The 20,079-nt window shown below is 47.4% G+C and overlaps 6 protein-coding genes across 6 annotated transcripts; 2 read left to right on the forward strand and 4 right to left on the reverse strand.

The window, feature by feature from the left end:
- Positions 1 to 5,958: 5,958 nt before the first annotated feature.
- ATNIH1004_011601 (sugar porter family MFS transporter) lies at positions 5,959 to 7,759 on the reverse strand (the record flags this gene model as incomplete). The annotated part of the gene is made up of 3 exons (XM_033576163.1): positions 5,959 to 6,269; positions 6,329 to 7,147; positions 7,237 to 7,759. The coding sequence occupies 3 exons, from the start codon at positions 7,757 to 7,759 to the stop codon at positions 5,959 to 5,961; spliced, it is 1,653 nt and encodes a 550-aa protein (XP_033422018.1).
- A 1,104-nt stretch (positions 7,760 to 8,863) lies between these two features.
- On the forward strand, positions 8,864 to 9,414 carry ATNIH1004_011602 (uncharacterized protein; the record flags this gene model as incomplete). Its single annotated transcript, XM_033576164.1, has 2 exons — positions 8,864 to 9,015; positions 9,204 to 9,414. The coding sequence occupies 2 exons, from the start codon at positions 8,864 to 8,866 to the stop codon at positions 9,412 to 9,414; spliced, it is 363 nt and encodes a 120-aa protein (XP_033422019.1).
- Positions 9,415 to 9,747: 333 nt separating this feature from the next.
- Positions 9,748 to 11,768, reverse strand: ATNIH1004_011603 (flavin-containing monooxygenase; the record flags this gene model as incomplete). Its single annotated transcript, XM_033576165.1, has 3 exons — positions 9,748 to 10,972; positions 11,026 to 11,434; positions 11,489 to 11,768. 3 exons carry the CDS (start codon positions 11,766 to 11,768, stop codon positions 9,748 to 9,750), a joined length of 1,914 nt encoding a protein of 637 aa, XP_033422020.1.
- Positions 11,769 to 12,007: 239 nt separating this feature from the next.
- On the forward strand, positions 12,008 to 15,304 carry ATNIH1004_011604 (Zn(II)2Cys6 transcription factor; the record flags this gene model as incomplete). The annotated part of the gene is made up of 15 exons (XM_033576166.1): positions 12,008 to 12,146; positions 12,204 to 12,239; positions 12,316 to 12,391; positions 12,442 to 12,889; positions 12,937 to 13,139; positions 13,220 to 13,478; positions 13,526 to 13,548; positions 13,598 to 13,670; positions 13,720 to 13,841; positions 13,888 to 14,001; positions 14,048 to 14,116; positions 14,164 to 14,305; positions 14,354 to 14,642; positions 14,709 to 15,193; positions 15,245 to 15,304. 15 exons carry the CDS (start codon positions 12,008 to 12,010, stop codon positions 15,302 to 15,304), a joined length of 2,538 nt encoding a protein of 845 aa, XP_033422021.1.
- Positions 15,305 to 15,686: 382 nt separating this feature from the next.
- On the reverse strand, positions 15,687 to 16,997 carry ATNIH1004_011605 (putative NAD binding Rossmann fold oxidoreductase; the record flags this gene model as incomplete). The annotated part of the gene is made up of 5 exons (XM_033576167.1): positions 15,687 to 16,226; positions 16,281 to 16,342; positions 16,395 to 16,496; positions 16,551 to 16,662; positions 16,713 to 16,997. The coding sequence occupies 5 exons, from the start codon at positions 16,995 to 16,997 to the stop codon at positions 15,687 to 15,689; spliced, it is 1,101 nt and encodes a 366-aa protein (XP_033422022.1).
- Positions 16,998 to 17,675: 678 nt separating this feature from the next.
- Positions 17,676 to 18,986, reverse strand: ATNIH1004_011606 (uncharacterized protein; the record flags this gene model as incomplete). The annotated part of the gene is made up of 4 exons (XM_033576168.1): positions 17,676 to 18,202; positions 18,252 to 18,567; positions 18,616 to 18,656; positions 18,713 to 18,986. 4 exons carry the CDS (start codon positions 18,984 to 18,986, stop codon positions 17,676 to 17,678), a joined length of 1,158 nt encoding a protein of 385 aa, XP_033422023.1.
- Positions 18,987 to 20,079: the final 1,093 nt, after the last annotated feature.

Here is a 20,079-nt window from a genome sequence, read left to right on the forward strand (position 1 = left end):
CTGAGTTCCACAACAATTACAAAGAATGAGTTTCTTACTAAAGCCCTGGATAATCCCAATGGACTCTTTGAAGAAATACTGCGGATGTGGAACCTGGAGCAAGAAAACAAGGTAAACAAAATCCGGGAAGTTATTAGACAAAAGAACGCAGCACTCGCGGATCTAATTAAGGAACAAGACAAGTACCGCGATGCCTACCGTTGTTCGCGAGGCACAATTCTCTGAATTCAAGGGGCTCAGGCGAGCTGACTATCTAGATGGGTGACTAATGTTCGCGAGGCACAATTCTCTTCAATTCAGGAGCTCGGGCGAGCTGACTATCTAGGTGGGTGACTAAGTGAGGCCACGTGACCATACCGAATATGGTAGGTCCCTAACACCCCCCCTTGGCCGAAGCGTGCTCACCCAGCGCCATTATGTACAGAATCGCGTGTAAAGCAAAAAGCCAAAAAATAAGCCAAAAACTAAGCTAAGCTAAGCCTATATTGCAGAGAAAAGCCGTAAATCCTTCAGATCGAAGCAGTTTAGTGAGGCCATCCGCAGCGTTGTCCTTACTAGGGCATAGCCGAATGTTAATGATGCGGTCCGCCGCGAGCTCGCGCGTATAATAATACCGAATATCAATATGCTTAGAGCGCTTGGTGGTGACCGTTGAACTGATGAGATCCGTGCAACCTTTATTATCAACGTGGAATGCAATGGGGTCTAAAGGCGCAGAGTAGATCTCCATCTCGTTAAGTAGGCGACGAAGCCATTAAGTTTCCCGAGCTGCGTCCGACGCCGCCATATATTCTGCCTCATTGGATGATAAGGTAATAGATGTTTGTTTGGCAGATCGCCATAATATCGGGGCACCGGCTAAAAGTACGATATAGCCTGATACTAACCGACGATTATAATAAGGACCTCCCCAGTCCGAATCGGTGTAAACCAGTGGTTGCGGTAGGGGTCTATTTAACATGCGAAAGGTGATACCCCGCGTACGAGATCCTTTTAAATATCGAATTAAGTGTTTGGCCGCTCTGAATGCCTTTCTGGTAGGGGCCTTATTAAATTGCGCTAGCAAGCTCGCGATACGCGCAATATCTGGACGGGTTTGTAAGGCAAGCTATTAAAAACTACCCGTGAGTTAATTATATTCCTTGTTTACAGTGGGGTCGGGGTCGTCATCAATAACTAAACCTGGATCTGCAGGTAAAGAGACTAGATAGGTATCTGCGAGCCCTGCCGAAGCAACAAGATTATTAATATAAGAGGTCTGCATAAGCTTAATCTAACTATTAGATTAAGTAATCTCCATGCCGAGGAAATGCTTGAGGTGAGCTGTTTTTTTAATCGCGAATTTTCGCTGCATTGCGCTTAGAAGCTATTCTTGTCTGCTTTAAGCACTGTAATAATAGCAAAATCATCTACATAAGCAGTCACATAAAGATTCTTGCGAGATTGGTAAATTTATAGGCCTGGGTTATAGTCGCTTGTTTTAAAGTCCAAAGCTTTAAGATTACTACGGAGACGGTCGTACCATATACATGCAGAAGGCGCGAGACTATACAGGGCGTTATTTAGCTTGCAAACCATGGTGTCAGGATTACCCTTTTAGAAGCCGGTTGGTTGGTGTATATATATTGGTATATTAACTTTACTATTAAAAAACGCCTGCACCGCGTCCGCCTGAGCGATATACCATTTGCGATAAGCTGCAACCGCGAATAGGATATTAATTGTTTGGGGATAAACCACTGGCGAATATGTCTCCCCAAAATAAGGATCTTGCTTAACCAAGTTACCACGTATAACCCAACGTGCCTTGTATTTGAAAGTGCCGTTATTAAGGTCTTTAACACTAAAACCCAACGGCCAGGGATAGGCTTCAAGCCTTTAGGCATAGATTACTTATTAATTAAGTCCCATGCCTTAATTTTGTCGAGACGGAAGCTTCAAGCTCGCAAGCTGCTAACTATCTATTTTTATTAGGTGATTTCATTGCTTCCTGCCAGGTATTCGGAGTCGGAGGTCGATTTGCCTCAGCAGAAGCAGGCGAAGTAGGGGTAAATCCTGCGAATAGAGCAAAGCCTTTAGCAGGTCGAACCCAGTCAGATTGTCCGTTATCCTCCGCGGGAGAATCCCCATGAGATGCAGCGCTTCTTGCGCGAGATGTTCAGGGTCCGGAGGTACGGTAGAATTAATCGGTTTTTCTGTAGGCTGTTCCCTCTGAGCCTGTTCGTTGAATAAAACATGGCCAGTCCGAATAACCTTGTTTGTCTCTTTGACGTAGACCTTATAATTGGTTGAAGAATTGCTGCTGATATAAACACCTGGAGCGCCGCGGCTAACAATCTTGTTAAAATCTTGATATCCTGGGTCGTTATAATACCAAACACAACAACCAAAGGGACGAATGTGAGCAATGTGCGGATACTTGTTAAAAAATGCGGAATGCGGTATAGCATGCTGCGAGGGCCGAATATCTAGATTAGTAGATACCCCCTGGAACTGAGTAATCTGCGTACAGCGTAGTAGACGTAGGGATATTGTTTGTGATATAGACTGCGTGTTGCATGGCGTCCTGCCAGAGCTAATATAGTAATCCAGAATCATGCAGAATCGCGCGCATACGCTTAATAATAATCTGGTTAGCGCGTTCGCCTGGTCCATTCTGCCATGGGGAATAGGGATTGGTTGGTTTTATCTTCGCACTATTTTTATTCGCCCATTTTATTATTTCCTTAGTCACAAATTTGTTGTCGCAATGCACGAATGCAGGCGGTTAAAAGCCTTGGTTTTTTTTATATAGCTAAGCTATTGTTCGAGATGTTAATAGACAAGCTTTCTATTTTTAAGAAACAGAATCCACTAATATTATATTGCGTCGTCTGTTATCAGTATATAATAGCAGGAACCCGTACAAGAAGCAGGGTTGTTTAGCTGCTTATAGCATTCAGACAGAGTATTACCTCCACCCGTAATATTAATAAAAATGCGTTGAAGAGGTCTCGTGGTATATTTTACCAAGGTATAAGATTAGCTGCGTTTCTAATTCGCCGCATGGCAGATATTGCAAAAGGGCCGAGATTGGGGATCGGAAACCTTAATCTGACTGCCAGGCGTACAAGATAATCGTAAAATATTAGGGTAATTTAGGTGCGCTAATTGTCGATGCCATTAGATTATAGTAGCCACCTGAGGTGCTTTAGAGGCTATAGCCGCAAGAGCTAACTCCTCTGGTTAAGATGTCTTGTATATCACACTGTTAATTTTATAACAGTTTGTTGTCGAAGGGACTGCAGTAATAGTCAAGCTGTTCTTGTTAGTAAAAACAATATTGGTATACGCGTCCTCTGGGATTAATAGTTTAAAACCTGCCTTTAGGAGCTGCGCGTAACTTAATAAATTTACTAACAAACCAGGTACGTGGCGCACCTCTGGTATATTAATTATAATATTATTAAATGTTATTCGGGCCGTTCCCTCAGCGAGGGGAGGCTTTTATCCACCTAAGGATCCGCCAATATTAGGCATACCAGTCGGTAGAATTTTGTATGTTGAAAAGACGTCTTGTTGGGGGTTATATAGTACGATGCGCATGTATCCACATACTATTCTGGTAGTTATTACATGCTTAATTCCGCAACATAATTCGCAGATACTAAGGGCTTCGGTGCAGGTGGTGTATATGCAGGATTACCTTTTGTAGCCCTATACTTGTTAATTCGCTTGAGAAACGCTGGCGTTGCTTTATTAGAAGGAAATTGCCTCGGGATTCTAATACTAGCATATCCTCGTGAGAGAATATTATTTATAATAACTGCAAGACAATTTCGCATCTTTAGAAGAGGTAGAGTCCGATAACTTGTTATCCGGCTTCTTTTAATGCCATCAGATTATTGGTTAGATCCAGAAGTCTTTAAACAGCATGTATTAGATTGTTGCAATTTTAACTATTATTTAATCTTAACTAGATTGGTATTCTTAATCGGTTGATTTCCTGCCCCTAAGGCAAGGAATGGATCAAGCTTATTCGTTATAAAATTCGATTGCCAATTGCGTAGGCGAATATAGTGGATATTATAAAATATATTATCCACAGTCACATGGAGGTGTTTTGCGCATGCTTAGAGTGTTAAAAGCTTGCTTTTATACGCCAAATAATCGCTATTATATAATTTAATATTAATAATTTCTCGCACTAGGTTATAGCGCTCCTGGGCCTTTGTCTGACCTATTACCTTATAGATTTGTATATATAATGCAGCTGCCTTTAAGATATTTATTTTACCTAGGCAATCCTGCACTTCTCGTGATATTAACTGGTAAATTCGGATAGCCAAAGCTTTATTCTTTATCTGCCAAATTGCTAAATTAAGCTCCTCACTGTTATATGGTAGATTAAGCTCCTTGTTAATTAAAATTAACTCCGCGTTTATAATACGGGTGTCTTTAAATAGATCCTCTTTCCAATCCGCAAAATTGGAAATCTTTAGAGATTATAGTTTATATTAAAGCTTTCGACCAACATCCTTCCGCATGGTGCTGACTGCTTGTATTATACTCGCGCGGCCGGCGTCATCCTCGCGTGGTGACGGTAGATCTGTTGACGTGGGCTTCGGATTTAGAGTAGGCGTACTTGAAAGGGGCAATTAACTGCGTTGAATTAGCTCTATTATTTGCTGCAATTGAGTTTGCATTTGATTCTGCAATTAAGTCTGCAGTTGTGTTTAAAAATCCCTGAACTAGTCCCTTGATATATATTCCATGCGATCCTCCTCCTCTGACTCAGTATCTCGTGGTGATGGTCGTATTATCACAGGAGAGGACGGGCCAGGTGTACAGTATGGAGATTCATCCCTAGTAGGCGCTTTTCCCTTCTTCGGGCCCATTTTAATTGAAGTTATTATCAATTCCTCGAGAGGCAATTGAATAGACAAAACAGGTGGTTTAAAACCACGTAATATCAGCTCTAAAAGGAAGATATAGAGGGTCTCATAACCTGTTCGCGAGGCACAATTCTCTGAATTCAAGGGGCTCAGGCGAGCTGACTATCTAGATGGGTGACTAAGTGAGGCCACGTGACCATACCGAATATGGTAGGTCACTAACAACCGTACCCGATCACATGATGACCGTTTTCACCACTCGAGTAAAATGTTTAAGTACTTGTAAACCAGTAATTTACTGCTGTCTAACTACTTAATAGCTGTTTACAACATCTCATGGTTTACATTTTGTAATCTTGCGCGCCTTTCCATAAGCTCAGCTCTTTTTCCTCGTTTTGAAGTTGTTTCTCTCGTACCTGCTCTTCTTTTTCCTTTAATTGAAGCTCTCGCTCTCGAAGATCGAAGTTTTGTCGCTGTTGTTCAGAATTTAATATATTTGTGAAGAAATTCGACGAAGACTCTGCGACGAAGATATTGAACTGATTATAAAGTACTTAATAACTACTTCGAAAGCACGTAAAGAGAACTTACCGGCTGGTGCCTGAAACCCTGGGTTGCGATTGAGACCTATTTGGTATCAATTCAGGCTCCGACCCTGAAGACAAATGGGTTAATGATGAATGGCGGAGTTTTCTAGACTCTAATTATATTTAAGTAGTTTATAGTTAGTTAAAAACTTGTTAGAGTAATATATAATTGGGCCCGTCGGCCGTAGGACAGTGATAAATGTCACGTCTTTGAAATAGTATTTCAATAAGGAAGGTAAGATTTTAGTAGCCTAGCCATGGTTTAGCTTCCATTTTCATTGATTCTTACTTCAGCTGAAACCCCATACAGTAACTTTACCTAGTCTTTCCTACACTCCATAATTCTTCGTCTATATACAGTGCGGAAGATGACCTTGGTAACATTGAGGTTGGCTAAAACATAGAGAGAGTTGGTAAGAGTTCAATCACATACCATCATATCCTATACGCAGAAAACTATCCATAAAATTGTTTCCTATGATGACCAAGCTGTCAAGCTATATGTCCATTTCCAGACGTTCATTCAAGAGCTCCACCTCAATGGCCCTTCTCCGTGCTCGCTCATGTTCATTCGAGTTATCCTTGAAAATATGATCCATCTCCTCTAGACTTCGGCCCTTTGTCTCGGGAACAAAAAGGAATGTCCAGATACCGGAGAGGAGACAAAAGGCAGCGAAGAAGACATACGCCCCGAACCCGGTATCCTCGATCAGGGGAGGAGTGATCAGCCCGATAATGAAGTTGTTAAGCCAGCTGGAGCAGGTGGAGATCGCAACACCTTTGGCACGGAGAGACGAGGGAAAGACCTCTGGGGCACGTGTCATATTAATGCCTGTAAATGACAACTGGATAAATGGAAGAACTCACCCGATGGTATCGCCCAAGGAACAGGGCCCCAGGAAGCACCAAACGCAATCATGTAGATCAGCAGGAAGGCTGCGCTTACCCAGCCCTGGGTCTCGTGGGCGCTCCAGTTGGAGCTATATAAGCCGACAAGAGCAGCAATTATAATATGCGAGATGGCCATGCCAACAGACCCGCCGAGCAGGAGCTTGCGACGGCCTAGCGTATCCATAGTCCAGACAGTTGTTGTCACGCCGACAAGCTGCAAGCAATTTAGGACACCCGACATGATGAGCTGCATATTCATGTCGAATCCCATCGTTTCAAAGAGTGTGGGTGAATAGTATATCAGCGCGTTGATGCCCACGAATTGTTGAAAGAAAGTGATCATAATGCCAATGTGGGTGCGGCGCCAGCAGCCCTTTCGGAAACAATCGGCCCAAGAGGCAATTTCTAAAAGAAACACATTCTTAAGTCCGCCACCTTGCAGAGTCGAGTGCCTTTCGGCATTCATCTGCTGGTGAAAGCGCACCTCGGCTTGAATATCCATGTACTCTTGACGCACACGTCTGTCTGTGGTAGGAAGGTTGCGTAGTTTGCTGAGACTCCGCAGAGCGTCTTCATTGCGGCCTTTTGAGGCGAGCCATCGAGGAGAGAAGGGGAGAAACATAACACCGCAAGCTAACACAAATCCGGGAACCATCTGGAGAAGAAACGGGAGGCGCCAGGACCATTCGCCGGGTATATATCGAGTGCCAAATGTGATCCAGTATGCGATGACAATGCCCACGACGATGCACCATTCCTCAAGCACGAGAAGCGTACCGCGACTTTCAGCTGGACCTAAAGGATGAAGGGAAAAGAGTTATTTATGGCCTCGTTCAAAGGGAAAATAGTCTGTAGAAATCATCTGGGAAGGGGGAAGCGCATACTGATCTCTGCAATATATAATGGCGCAACCATAGACAACATGCCAATTCCGACGCCACCCAGAAAGCGGGCAAAGGTCAACATTCCGTATTCGATGGCCGCCGTCTGCAGAATGGAACCAACTGTGAATATGGCCACGGCGAGGAGAATTGAGTACCGACGCGAGATCTTATCTGCGATCCAGCCCTGATTGAGCGCCCCGATCAACGCACCCAACTCAAGTATTGCTGTCAACAACCCTTTCCAGAAGCCCGAGCCAGGGCCGTCAATGCGCGGGAACTGGTACAGGAACTGCTCCATGACTAACGTGACAGACACCACGCCCTGATCATAGCCAAATACCAGACCACCTAATGCCGAACAGGCTGCGCACATCAAAACGAAGGGGTTGGATACTAATCCCTGTAGACCCGGGGGGCCGTAGGGCTCACGTTCTGCCGCCATGTCTTCAGCATGATAGGAGAATCCTTCAGACAGGCCGCCTTCCTGTGAAATTTTCTTTGTGATGGTCTGGCTAACATCCATCTTGTAATGTATATGAAGGAATAGATGATTAGACGAACATAGTTATCATGGGTAAGAATAAGGAAGTACCTGAAAGGACTCAACGGTCCCTACTTATACAGTCTAATTGGCAGCGGTAAGGAAACCCCAGACTTCCCCTCTTGCGCTAAAAGTGCCGAAATACGGGGTATTATGTTGGGTGGAAGATGCATGATTGGATGGTAGATCCAACTACTGCCCTAGTTTTGGGGAGTTAGCGAGTCCGGACACATCGACGTCAGAAAGTTTATTATATTTGTACGCCTACGTTGAAAAAGCTAACTAATGACCGTTCTAAGAGAGGTCTGTCGATATGACAGCTTTATTGTCTGTTACAGTACCCTAACTTCGATTCATATTTAGCCAGGTCTTAAAACGTAAACTTGCGATTTTCGAACATATAGTCAGCCATGTCCATAGGTCTGAATTTACCAGATAGTAGAAAAGAATAAATACAACACTAACCTAATCCATAATGCCCCAGAGACTTGGCTGTCATGAAGTCTCAGTCTGGAGGGCATTAATCGGGCGTTAACGTAGTAGGTCGGGGATCATCGCTCCGTCTTGGACCGGGACTGTGAGAATTGTCCGGTGGACGTGATTATCTCCGATATCATTCTTACGACCGGTCATACTGTGGATGCGGCAAACTTTGTCCCGATGGAATCAATACCGGTACAATAACATGCCCAGGCAACGAAAACGAAGTAGGCCAGGGGATCAGAGATAGCGGCGTGCCTCGTGAAGAAATTTTCATTCCCAGTAAGCTATGGAATACGGACCAGCCCAATGTGAAGGCTGATCTGGAAAAAACTTTGGATGCTCTGGGCACCGACTACCTTGATCTCTAGGTAAGTGGCTGCGGTCCATACAATACCTTGCCAACAAGACTGATATCTTCCCAACCAGCTTATTCACTGGCCCGTCCGGCTAGTTCCGGTGCGTATCCTGTTACCGCTTCTTATTGAAGGACACTCTCACTGATTTCCCGGCTTGCAGAACGAGACAAGCGAGCTCCTGCCGGTCAATCCGGACGGTACCCGCGCGTTCGACCGATCATGAGACCAGAGCGAGACCTGGCGCCAAATGGAGGTCTACCGGTCAGGCAAAATCAAGGCAATCGGCGTTGCCAACTGGTCTATTTCGTATCTGGAGAAGCTTCGTAAAACTTGGACTGTTGTCCCAGCCGTGAACCAGGTTGAGCCGCACACGTTCTTCCCACAGCACGAGCTGCGATAGTACTGCGGCAAACTCGGCATTTTTCTCGAAGCGTACTCGCCACTCGGGTCAACAGGTGAGATTTGCAGCAATGAAGAGTATGTGACACTAGTTAAACAGGTGTTCCAGGTGCTCCGATCATGTCTGATCCCGATATCCAACGAATTGCGGAAAAGAATGGTGTCTCAGGCGCCACGATCCTGATTAGCTACCACGTCAACAAAGGCGTCGTTGTGCTTCCCAAATCCGTTACTGAAAAGCGGATATCTAGTAACAAGGAAGTTATCTCCCTATCGACAGAGGAATTGGCAGTGCTCGATGGCATCGCTGCTCAAGGCAAGGCGAAACGCTTGAATACGCCTCTCTGGGGCTTTGACCTTGGATTTGAGGACCGGTATGGACCTGTTGGGGTGAACTAGTGTCTAGCTACGAGAATGTAAAAGAATAGATTCAGTTTGGTATTCCATGCTATAACTTTGCCTCGATACCTCTTCCATGAGACTACTTTTGGGTTTCGTCAGCAAACACAGAGGCTTGTTTCATTATAGCGGGAGCATTATAAATACAAATGTAGCCTTCCTATCGAAAAACACATAGCCTTTCCCAGAAAGTGCTCATACACGATTTATAAGATTGTCCGGTAATGCACCGGATTAAATTAGCATCAGGTCGTCTCGTTGCGGACGCTCGCTTAAGACTTGTTTACCTCTAGAAGCGCCAAGGAAGCTCTATGCATATGGATATTCACTATTCTAATTCTTGTAAGGAGCAGGAGAGATACCCTCCTTCAAAGCCTTCAACCGCAAAGCCAGCATCTTCGAGTGGAAGCGCGTGTAGGGCAGGTAACCGACCAAGATCCAGAAATTAGCCACACCTGTTTCCCGGTAGGCGGTTTTAAACTCGCCTTCCTCGTCAATACCCCAGATGGGACCGCACTTGTCGGCAATCCTGTCACCAAGAGTGGCACGAACGGAGTCAATAGTGTTGGAGAACCCGGTAGCAAACACAATTAGGTCGAAATCACGCTCCCGGCCACCGTTAAGAATCACTTTATCTTCCGTGAATCGTTCAATGTACCCTGGTTCGACTTTGATCTTGCCGTTGATGATGTGTTCGCAGGCCCCGGCATCGAAGTAGAACCCGCCGTTTCGGGTCTGCCCTAAGGTCGCGCCGCCGGTGCCACGCTGGCCGCGCCATGTCCTAAGACCGCGGGCATTTAGAGCGTCAAGAAGCGGTCGATCGAGATCTTCGAGCGTCTTAGCAGTACGCCTGGCATGCTCCTCGGCGGGACCGAGCGGGGTAGCGAAGAAGAGACGGTCTTGTTCCTCGAGGCTGGGGCGATTGCCGTCCTCGTCCGGGGCGTAGTTTCCAATCATCCGGGGAACTGAGTGTGAGAGAGACATGATGTATGTCGGAGAACGCTGGAGAAGGGTGACGTCGATACCGCGGCGCAAGCAGTCGAACGCAGTATCGAAGCCGGACGATGAAGTGCCGACGACGCACACCTTCTTGCCAATAAAGTCCCGAGAGCTGCCGTGCGCAGTGGAATGACGGATGACGCCCCCTTTGAATTCCGACATGCCAGGGATTGTGGGCATCATAGGGACGCCGCAGAGCGAGGTAGCCATGACGACCTGACTGGGGTGCAGAGTGCGGCTCTCCTTGCCCTCCTTGTTGATTACTACAGTCCAGTTTCTATTGTCATCTTGCTCGGCGCTGACGACCGATGATTTGGTCCAGACATTCAATTCCAGAGCCGAGGCGTACCACTGCATGTAGAGACCCTGCTTTTGCGCGGGAGTGTACGTGGGCCAGCGCTTGGGGTATGGAAAATAAGGCAGGTCATCGGCCCAGTGAGGAAAGTGCAGGGATAGGTACTCGTAGCGCTTCTTCCAGACATCCCCAATCTCCTCGCTACGCTCAATTATGAGCGCTTCCATACCAAGAGCTTTACATCGGGCGGCCAGGGCGAGTCCACTTTTCAATGTTAACATCTGCAACCACAACGGAGCTGGGAATTGAAGGCTTACTTCTGACCTCCGCCAATGATCAGCACTTCAGGGTTGGCAGCTTCTATTTCCTGTGTTCTTTGCATCTCCCAGCTGACAGGGCCAGTCATATGCCCGTCTACCGGAGGAACCTCCGGAAATTGCTTCAACTTTTCTGCGACGGTATGCATGGTGTAGATCTTCCAGCCCTCCTTCGTGAGAACAGCGTTAATGACCGCTGAAGCAACGACAATCTGTGTCTCAAAAGAGACGACAAATTGCAACTGGGCAAAGTCGGGTTGAGAGTGAGAAACAGTGGGCGCAGGCGTCAAGAACTTAAAGTTGGTCGCCTTGGTCTGAAGGAATAGGTCGGTGGCGGCTTGCAGGATTGCAGGACGGAAATTGAAGGTGCGATAGTCCCAGGTGAAAGACAGCTTGTCACGCCAAACGCCTACCCAGAGCGTCAGTCATCTTCAATCGTTTGCTCTGGCTAGAACAAGCCTACCATGTTCAAGGAACATGTCAGCAAACGCTTGAGCATGCGCGGTCCCCATAGTCTCCGAGAGACTCGCCACAATAGTCTCGGCTTCCCTTTTAGCATCGCAATTAGGGGGAATTTCGATTCCTAGAACGTCCGAAGTAGGAAGAGCATGATTGTACCTGAAGTCGTACATGAAGTTGTCGGCAACAGGGGGCTCCAACTGATTGACAAGAACTTGCGTCTTCAGGTCTGCCACGTCGAACTTGCTGCCAACAGCAGATTGGTGATTGTCAAGAAGCACCATTGTAACAAATTCAACAGAGATTAGATGTGTATGCGTCTTCGATGGCTTGCATTGGCAACTGCCATGTCTTGCTTATTTCAATGGCATCAAGGCCAATGTATCGGGTATAATGGATGACTAAGGATCGGAGAAAAGTGCATTCTGCACGTGACCGGACAAAAACCGGTCCATGCCCCGCTGTGCATGGCCAACTCCGATGTCTCTTCTCGTGCCATTTTGTCGCCGGAACCAGTCGCAAAATGACCTACACCACACAGTCGGATCAATTGAGAACCTCGGGCAGAGCGTCAAATGGCCGGTATCCGGACAGGGATGCTGACGAGGGCCTAAGACCTCGCAAGAAACAGCGAAGACAACGGCCTTCCTACAGCTGTGCAGGTTAGTCAATCCTTAGCCTGGTAGGTACGGGATCAGGGTACTGACGTCGTAAGTCAGAATGTCGCCGCCTCAAGATGAAATGTGATCGGCAGGGTTAGTACTGAATTGTCAGATCATGCATCTGTAGTACCCAATGAGTAGTGTTTCAAGGCTGAAAGAAATGTTGTAGTGCCGTGCTCGAACTGTGTCCGTAGACACAGGGTAGCATTTTGTGAAGCAGCCTCATCCAATCAAGTACCATTGAGGTAGGCTTCGTTTGATGGTCGCCATGAATGCTGGCTGATTTTTGCTTTAGTGACGAGCCCGACAGGCAGTCGAGACAGACGCAAGACGTCGCAGATCATCGTCGACTGTCATCCCTAGAAAACGCCCCGGACAACTTGCAATCTGCTCTCCCAGTCGACAATCACTATGATCATTCTCCACATAATCTTCATATACCGGCATTGGAAGAGTCGCACGAGTCCGCGAGAACATCTGGCCGTATCCCGACGATTCGGAGTCAAGGTAGCCGCAACGATATCGATCAACTTGCTCTTCTTGCTAGGGCGCTACAGCCAGAGACTGTCCTAGGCCCTGCATCAGTACCTACCCATGGAAACGCTGTACCCGAGCAGCGTAATTTCACATCGCAGCCGGTGGATGTTAACGAGGGCAGTGGATCTTACGGCACACTGATGCTAAGTAAGGGGGGTCGATCCAGGTATCTAGGCCCAACAGCAGGCAGTGAATGGCTCAAAGATGTATGTCGTCTGACTTTCATGGCGCTGGCGTAGCTAAGATATTCTAGTCGGAAACCCAAAACACATCTGATACCCCACCTGCTACTCGGCCTCCGTCTCCGAAAGCACCGCTATCGTCCACACAATTCCCGGGAGGAGACTGGCATTTAGGTCCTGTCCCCGTCGCATTCCCATTCAACTCGTCGGCGGCGCACATCAGCACTCAGGGATTACTTTCACACTTACCCCCAAAAGAGAAGCGTGGACACTAGTTGAATCGTACTATCGTTATTGTGCTTGGCAGTGAGTGATGCAAACCAGGTTTCCAAGAGAAGCTCTGACAAGATGCAGTCATGACGTTGCACCCAAGCCCGCGTTCCAGAGAACATTTGACCGTGTCTACCAGCTCTCTGATAAGGACACCTTGTCGCCTTCTGTTAATCCCCAGGAGATTGCACTCGTATATATCGTCATGGCACAAGGTACCATGTATAATATCGAGATGCCCAACTACGACTCATCTGCCGAAGATTGGTTGCACCTCTCGGAACGAGCATTGGTAAAAGGAAACTTTCTATCGAACAATATGGTAGCTGGGTTACAGACCCTGGTGAGTCCGAACGCCATTCCAACTTCTCAGTTGCTAATAACTTCTAGCACCTTATGGCCCATTTGCATCTGTGCGTATACACATCCCTACCCTCCTTCGCGTTTCTTACAAAAACGTAGGCAGTTAGACAAGGATGGGCGCCGTGATAATGCTTGGCCGCTGTGGGGTTTGGTCATGCGCTTGATTCAAGCGGTAAGCGCAGCTGCTAAAGCTAGGGAGTGAAAGCTGACTACGTATTTAGATGGGTATGCATCGGGACGGTGCTCGCTGGAATCTACCGCAGGATGTCGTCGAAGAAAGACGGAAGGTTTTCTGGGAGTGCAATGCTGCTGATACATTCCAGGCACATTGCTTCTCACGGCCGTATAGCTCCCCTCCGCGTGCTAATGACAATACTAATGTTGCTCAGGTGTGCAATTAATCCGGAACATTGTGATGTCGCTTTTCCATCGGAGCCTTTGATTTCAAGCGGAGAAAAGAGCTATTCTATTATCCGATTTGAACTTTCTCAGCTTTCGTCCGAGTTTGTAGCCTCATTCGCGGCTAATTCTCAGCTAACCTAGGTACAGAATTCTGAATATGGCTATGAAAGTGCGAAAACCTCGGTATTCCGACGTTATCGACCTAGACGTCAGGCTGTATGTTTACACAAGCCCAACTCCTTTTTTCTGCTAACCTGATCTAGCGGCGAATTTGAACGTAATGTCCCGTTCTCACTTCGCTGCCGAGCAGCACTCTTGTCAATGCCTTCTCGATATCCGCAGTTCGAGGCGGCAATTGAAGCATCGCCAGAACCATCCCGCAGGTCGATGACCATTTCTTTTCAAGTCTGTCTATCTGCCCTATTAGTCTTGACTGCAAGCTGACTGAATTAGCAAATGAATCTCGCTCTCAATATTTCTGAGACAATCATTAACCTTCATAGACCTTACTATGCTAAAGCGCTCTACGAAGACAAGGAAGACACGGTCAGATCTATATACGCGACTTCTTTCCTTACGGTTATAGAGCGTTGCGCTGTAAGCCTGGCACTCGTCGTTCATCGAGCGGTGGGGCTGACGTTCCTAGATCATCATATCTATTGTAAACGACATCCACACTCGCTTTCCCGCGGTCAGTACAAGGCAGTGGAGTTTCTGGGTAAGAATGAGTCCCTCACCTCAGGTAAATAAACCTCACATCTGTCCTAGTTCCACGTATTCGGCTCAGCGTTATGTCTGGGAACGCTAGTCTTGCGCAACCCAGCTAACCCGATGGCTACCTTTGTCCTTGCGCAAATCGACGCTGCAATTGACCTGTTCACTTCCGTGATTCAACAGGGAGCCAACACGCCCCGATACCGCCGTAACCTGCAGTGGCTTCTGAAGCTGCGCACTCGGGCTTCATCTAAGATCTCGGCGGCTAAGTCTACACAGAGGCCCCAATCCCAGCGCGATCGAGATTCAAGCTGCCCAGGGACCAGAGAAAGAGAGGATAGCGAAGATGTAGAGTTGCTCGGCTGGCGAACTAGGCTTATTGAGCGGGCTGGGCAAGATCGTCAGACAATCAGGACTATAGACTTTGCTGCGACACCAGATGGCTCTCAGCCTAATCATTCGAATCCGTCGCCGAATCAAAGCCACTTCGTAGGGTCTCAGGGTCAAATGAGAATCATAGATGGATTGATGCCGGGCGCGTCGTTGCCTTTCGTGACCCCCGATTCCACCGATGACCTGGTGAGATCAGTTTTTCGATTGCCGGAAGTTCACAGCTGACAGATGTTTCAGCTACAGGAATTTTGGGATCCCATGCTACTTCAAGAGATCTTTGGTCCCTCTAATGGCTAGCCATGTTTGAGTATGTAATCTCGCACTTTCACTCCAATGGCTGACAACTATTTACGGAATCTACTTATCGGTGCCCGTCCGTGCAGGCTTGGCAATGATTAATCCGAACATTATCAATTTGATTACAGTGATTTTGTGTAAGATTTGTATTTTAGCCTTACCTTATGCTTAAATACAGTAAAAGTTTTATATATTATAAGTAACTACAAGAGTCCGTGGCTGAGGCAACGACACTACGACCTGTTATTCATGGGAAGTCATCCGCAAACCAAAATCCAAAAATTTATGACGGATACGACGAATCCTTCCTCTATTCATTTCGTCCTGAGGCATACACATTATCTATGTCAATCACTGTTATCCCAACCACTCTAAAAACAACCTAGTGACCATTCGTAGAAGCACTCTCCATAATTGGCGCGCCATTGTCATCAAAGTAAACCGGAAACCCAGTACGGAACGAGTACTGCAACGCAGTGGCAATCTTAGCCGCTTCGTAGGCATCCTCCGGGGTGCAAGTGAGCGGCTTCTCGTCAAGCACGGCGGACGCAAATTCTGCAAGGTCATTGATAAACGACTTATCGTACAAAACAAAAGCGTCGGGTGTAGTGGCTGTGCGCACTCCATGCGAGTCCCGCACCTCGACGCGGTTGATGGCGGAGTTGCTGTTAATGATTGAATGGCCCTTTATTCCACATACACGGGTCATGCCTTCGAAGCCATTCGTGAGAGTGCGTCCCAGGTGCGTCGTCAGGATCTTGCCATTTGCGAACTCCACCAGGCCCCATCCATTGTCGCAGTCGCCGTATTTGGCGAGCTCGCCGTAGACTGCCTGCTGGCCCATCGCGATAACCCTGTTGACTTGCTTCTTGGGGTTGCTGAGCCCCGATTTAACGTCTAGGAAGTATCTACCAATGTCGATCTATTACAGCGTTAGCCAGAGGAGATGGATCTCTAGGGAATTGTAGTGACTGACGTCGTGTACACCCATATCCACGAAAATACCTCCTGATTGCGCAGAGAAGCTGACGAAAAAGCCTGAAGAGCTCGTTAGCGGAGGATGCATTGCTGGATAGAGGAGCTACTTCACCTGTAGGATCCTGTTGGTCAATACATGTAGTCTCGACGGCGTGGATATCACCAAGTGAGTTGTTCTGTACCATCTCCTTTGCAGCACGGTAAGAGTCATCATCTAACTCTGGTGTCAATCTTGCGCATGGACAGTCAGAGCGCGAGAGCCACTTACATCGCCGACAGAAAGGAATCAAGAGCTTCAAATGAGGCTTCGTTGCAGCCTTGGCAATCACTTCCTCCGTAGTTATGACATCCACCGAGATTGGCTTCTCGCACATAACATGCTAAGCAGTGTTAGTTTCCAGCGCTTCTGGGCACTAACAAACAGACTCACCAAGCCCAGATCAAGGCCTCGAATAATCAAGGGGGCATGAGTGGCAGTAGCGGTGGAAATAAGGATAGCCTCAGCACCGCTATTTTTCATGCAATCCTCTGGATCCGCGAAGAATTGCACCGAAGATGGAAGGTTGGTCGCCGCCCATTTGTCACTACCAGGCTTGGTGTCGCAGGCAGCGACAAGCTCGATTCGAGGCTGTTGAAAAGCGAGGATCCGGGCACGGATGGAACCGAGACGGCCAAGTCCGATCAGGGCGAGCTTTAGACGAGGTTGAGTTACCATCTTGATAGGTGTGAGAGAGGGGACGTGAATGATGAGAGACGATGGGAGTGGACTACCTCCTTTTTACTGTCCCTTTTTGACGCGCCTATACTAAGCAAATTGTTCACCGGAAATGTCTCTGCTCGCGACAACTTTTGAGGCGATGCCCCGATCCGATTTTCTCGTTGTGCTGGTAACTCCGATTATTAATTGGCAGATCATGGATAAGCACCGGACATTTCCTGGATAATCCACTGCCACGGCTTTTGTATGCCTGATCGGACGTAAGTATCCCCGGTTTGAATCCGGGCACAGATCGGGCAATGACTACTTCTTGGCGGGTCAGTGCATCGGCTACAGGAGCTATTGTATATGGATTGTTTCGGCGAGACATCGCTACTCTATGTAATGTAACGATAGCAACCTTTTCTGCTCGTAGGGAATAGCCAGCTGAGGGCATCATGTCTTTGTCCGAAGTCCACATGAAGCCCTGTAGTGCGAACAAGGTTTTAAAGCACGCTGACTCTCGGCGATCGGATGATATCTTCATCCAAGGGGTGTGTGATGAATGAACTTTTGGCCTAACGCGATATTCAGCTATTTATAACATTTCGTAATCTGACACTCGTAGATGGAAATGATATACGGCAACAGTATCAACGTCGCTCTAACATCGAACGCTGCTTCTTTAATCGACTTCTACAGCCAGATAACATGCTTTATGCCTGACTCCAATCCCTCTTCAAGCCCTGCTACAAGTGCCCACACGTCTCCATTCTCTCCACTAATCTCGTAGACCTCGACTCCGCCACCCTCCTGCCCAACCACAGCAACATATTTGCCATCATCGCTGAGCCGCATGCCGCGAATGACATCTACATTGGTTCGGACATGTTTCACCTCCCTGGCCTTCCTGCCATCCTCTGAGAGCAAAATAATCGCAACGTCATCTCCCGGCGGTAGCTCCTTTGGGACATCTTTGAGATGAGGCTCACGTTGCGCAATCTGTCTTTCCCACCTGTTGCTAACATAGAGCACGTTCCGAATAATTGGGTGAAGACATATCTCGGCGGAATCCATCATGAATTGATGGTGGGGACGAACGGTTGGAGGAATCACGTTAGGTGCAAAGCCATCAATAGGTAATATGCCGTTGGTGGGAGCGTTGGACAGATCGAATGCAACGACTGTGTGCGACAGCTCGCCGATCACGTACATAATCCTCTCTGGAGGCTAGTCAGCCGGGTTCGGTGTGTAGACTGGGTCAGAAAATACCATCAGGTGTCAGTACGGCATGTCGAGCGCCGGTGCCAGGAGGGCACTGCAGCCAGCCGCACAGATCCAGCTTCAGGCCGTCGCGGCGAAAGATCCACACCCGGTCCGATCCCAAGTCTGGAGCGTACAACAGGCCGCGGCTGTCTTCGAGTACTTGGTGTATATGGCATTGGCGCTGTCGGACATGATTTGGACCATGTCCTTCCGACTTGTATGGGAATTCTGGCAGGATCTCGCATCGCGGCGCATCTTTGAGCAATAGTTTGCCCGTCTTGTCGGTGGAGATGGGATACAGTGCAACGGAGCCACCAAGGTACTACTTCTTGTTAGCATAGATAGCGATGTGTTGTTACTAGAGCCTCACCGTTCCGAGCGCAAGTGCAGAACCATCTCGAACTGTTATGACTGTTTGCTTCGTGTTAATATAGGATCAAGCAAGTTACCATAAGCTGCACACTTACAGTGACCAGGTGCGCCCAGGGTGGCTTGCTGACTGGTAATTTTACACGTTTCCTGCGCGTGGTCGATGTCAAAACTGTACAAGAGCCCGGCCTCAATACCCTCTGATAGGCCAACGAGATGATCAACGCTCCATTGTGAAGATGATCTTTCAATCCAGGAAGCATTGCAAGGTGCCGGGTAATCCGCAAGTATGCTCAGCTTTTTTCTGTCGAAGTCAAGGGCAAGGGTCGTGAAGTTATTCCGGTCGCCGGAAAGAAGAAGCTTGCAACTCATGGTTCGTTTCTTACTGGTGGTTAAGCCTTTGCTCACGTAAATTGCAAGGTTTCTCCGGTTTATTAATAAGGCAACAGCTACCACGGGCTAACTTATATCTAACTTGTATCGGAAGATCGACTGTCTGCCACAATTCGCGAGGCCGATCGGTGCCCTTAAATCGGAGAAATAGACATAGGCGTACGCTTGGTTACTCATGGGCAAAAGTCCGATAGGAATATCTCCGATGCCTTCGCCTTGGCCACGAATGGCATTTGGGCACCGCTAAACCTGGACCCACTTGACAATTCACTGCCCAGTAGTCAGGGCATTCTGTATTAAGGACACCCGTGGCTTCAAGTACTACATGGAGCTTTACGTCAAATTGAAAATCCAGTCATTTAAGGCGGAACTCGCGCTATACTTCTATTGCTCTTCTGTGGTGTCTTCTTCGCATACTCTACAGCAACTGAACAATTTGAACGGGTGCGGGACTCAGAATATATAATGGCTCAACCATGGCAAATGTGCGAATTCTCAGACCATTCATTAAGCGAGCAAATTCAATCCCTACTAGTGTGGCTGATATTGGTTGATCGACTAAGTTGCATGACTCCCGAATGGAAGACGTTTCCGTATGGATGACAATTACAGGTGAGAAGTTCCCAACCGAGAATCCGACTGCCACAGTTGAAAAAACCCAGGTACTGTTCCGAATCTCTATCATGAAAGACCTCATAACTGACAACATAACTGAGAACATCCACCTTACGAACTCACAATACCCAAATTCCCCATGTCCATCATCTCGTCGATCGCATTATCACACATCTGCATAATTTCACACGCGAAAACCACCTCATAACCGAAGAATAGCAGTTAGGGATCCAATTCCTCACGGAAATCGGGCAAATCATCGCCCCTCGACAAGAAATAACCCTATCCTTTAGACACCCAAAATGAATATGTTGATCAAAAAATTTAATATGTCGACCATAAAATACGCGTATCCGCAAGTATCGATCCTCGATAGAATTAGGTCTCTGATTCAACTAAACTACCAAAACATCTCGCATATATAAAGGGCGAGGTAAACAAATGAAGAATGTAAACT

The sequence above is a fragment of the Aspergillus tanneri genome (genome assembly GCF_003426965.1).
Source record: "Aspergillus tanneri strain NIH1004 chromosome Unknown AapTan_8_pilon_pilon_pilon, whole genome shotgun sequence".
In the NCBI taxonomy this organism is placed as follows: Eukaryota; Fungi; Ascomycota; class Eurotiomycetes; order Eurotiales; family Aspergillaceae; genus Aspergillus; species Aspergillus tanneri.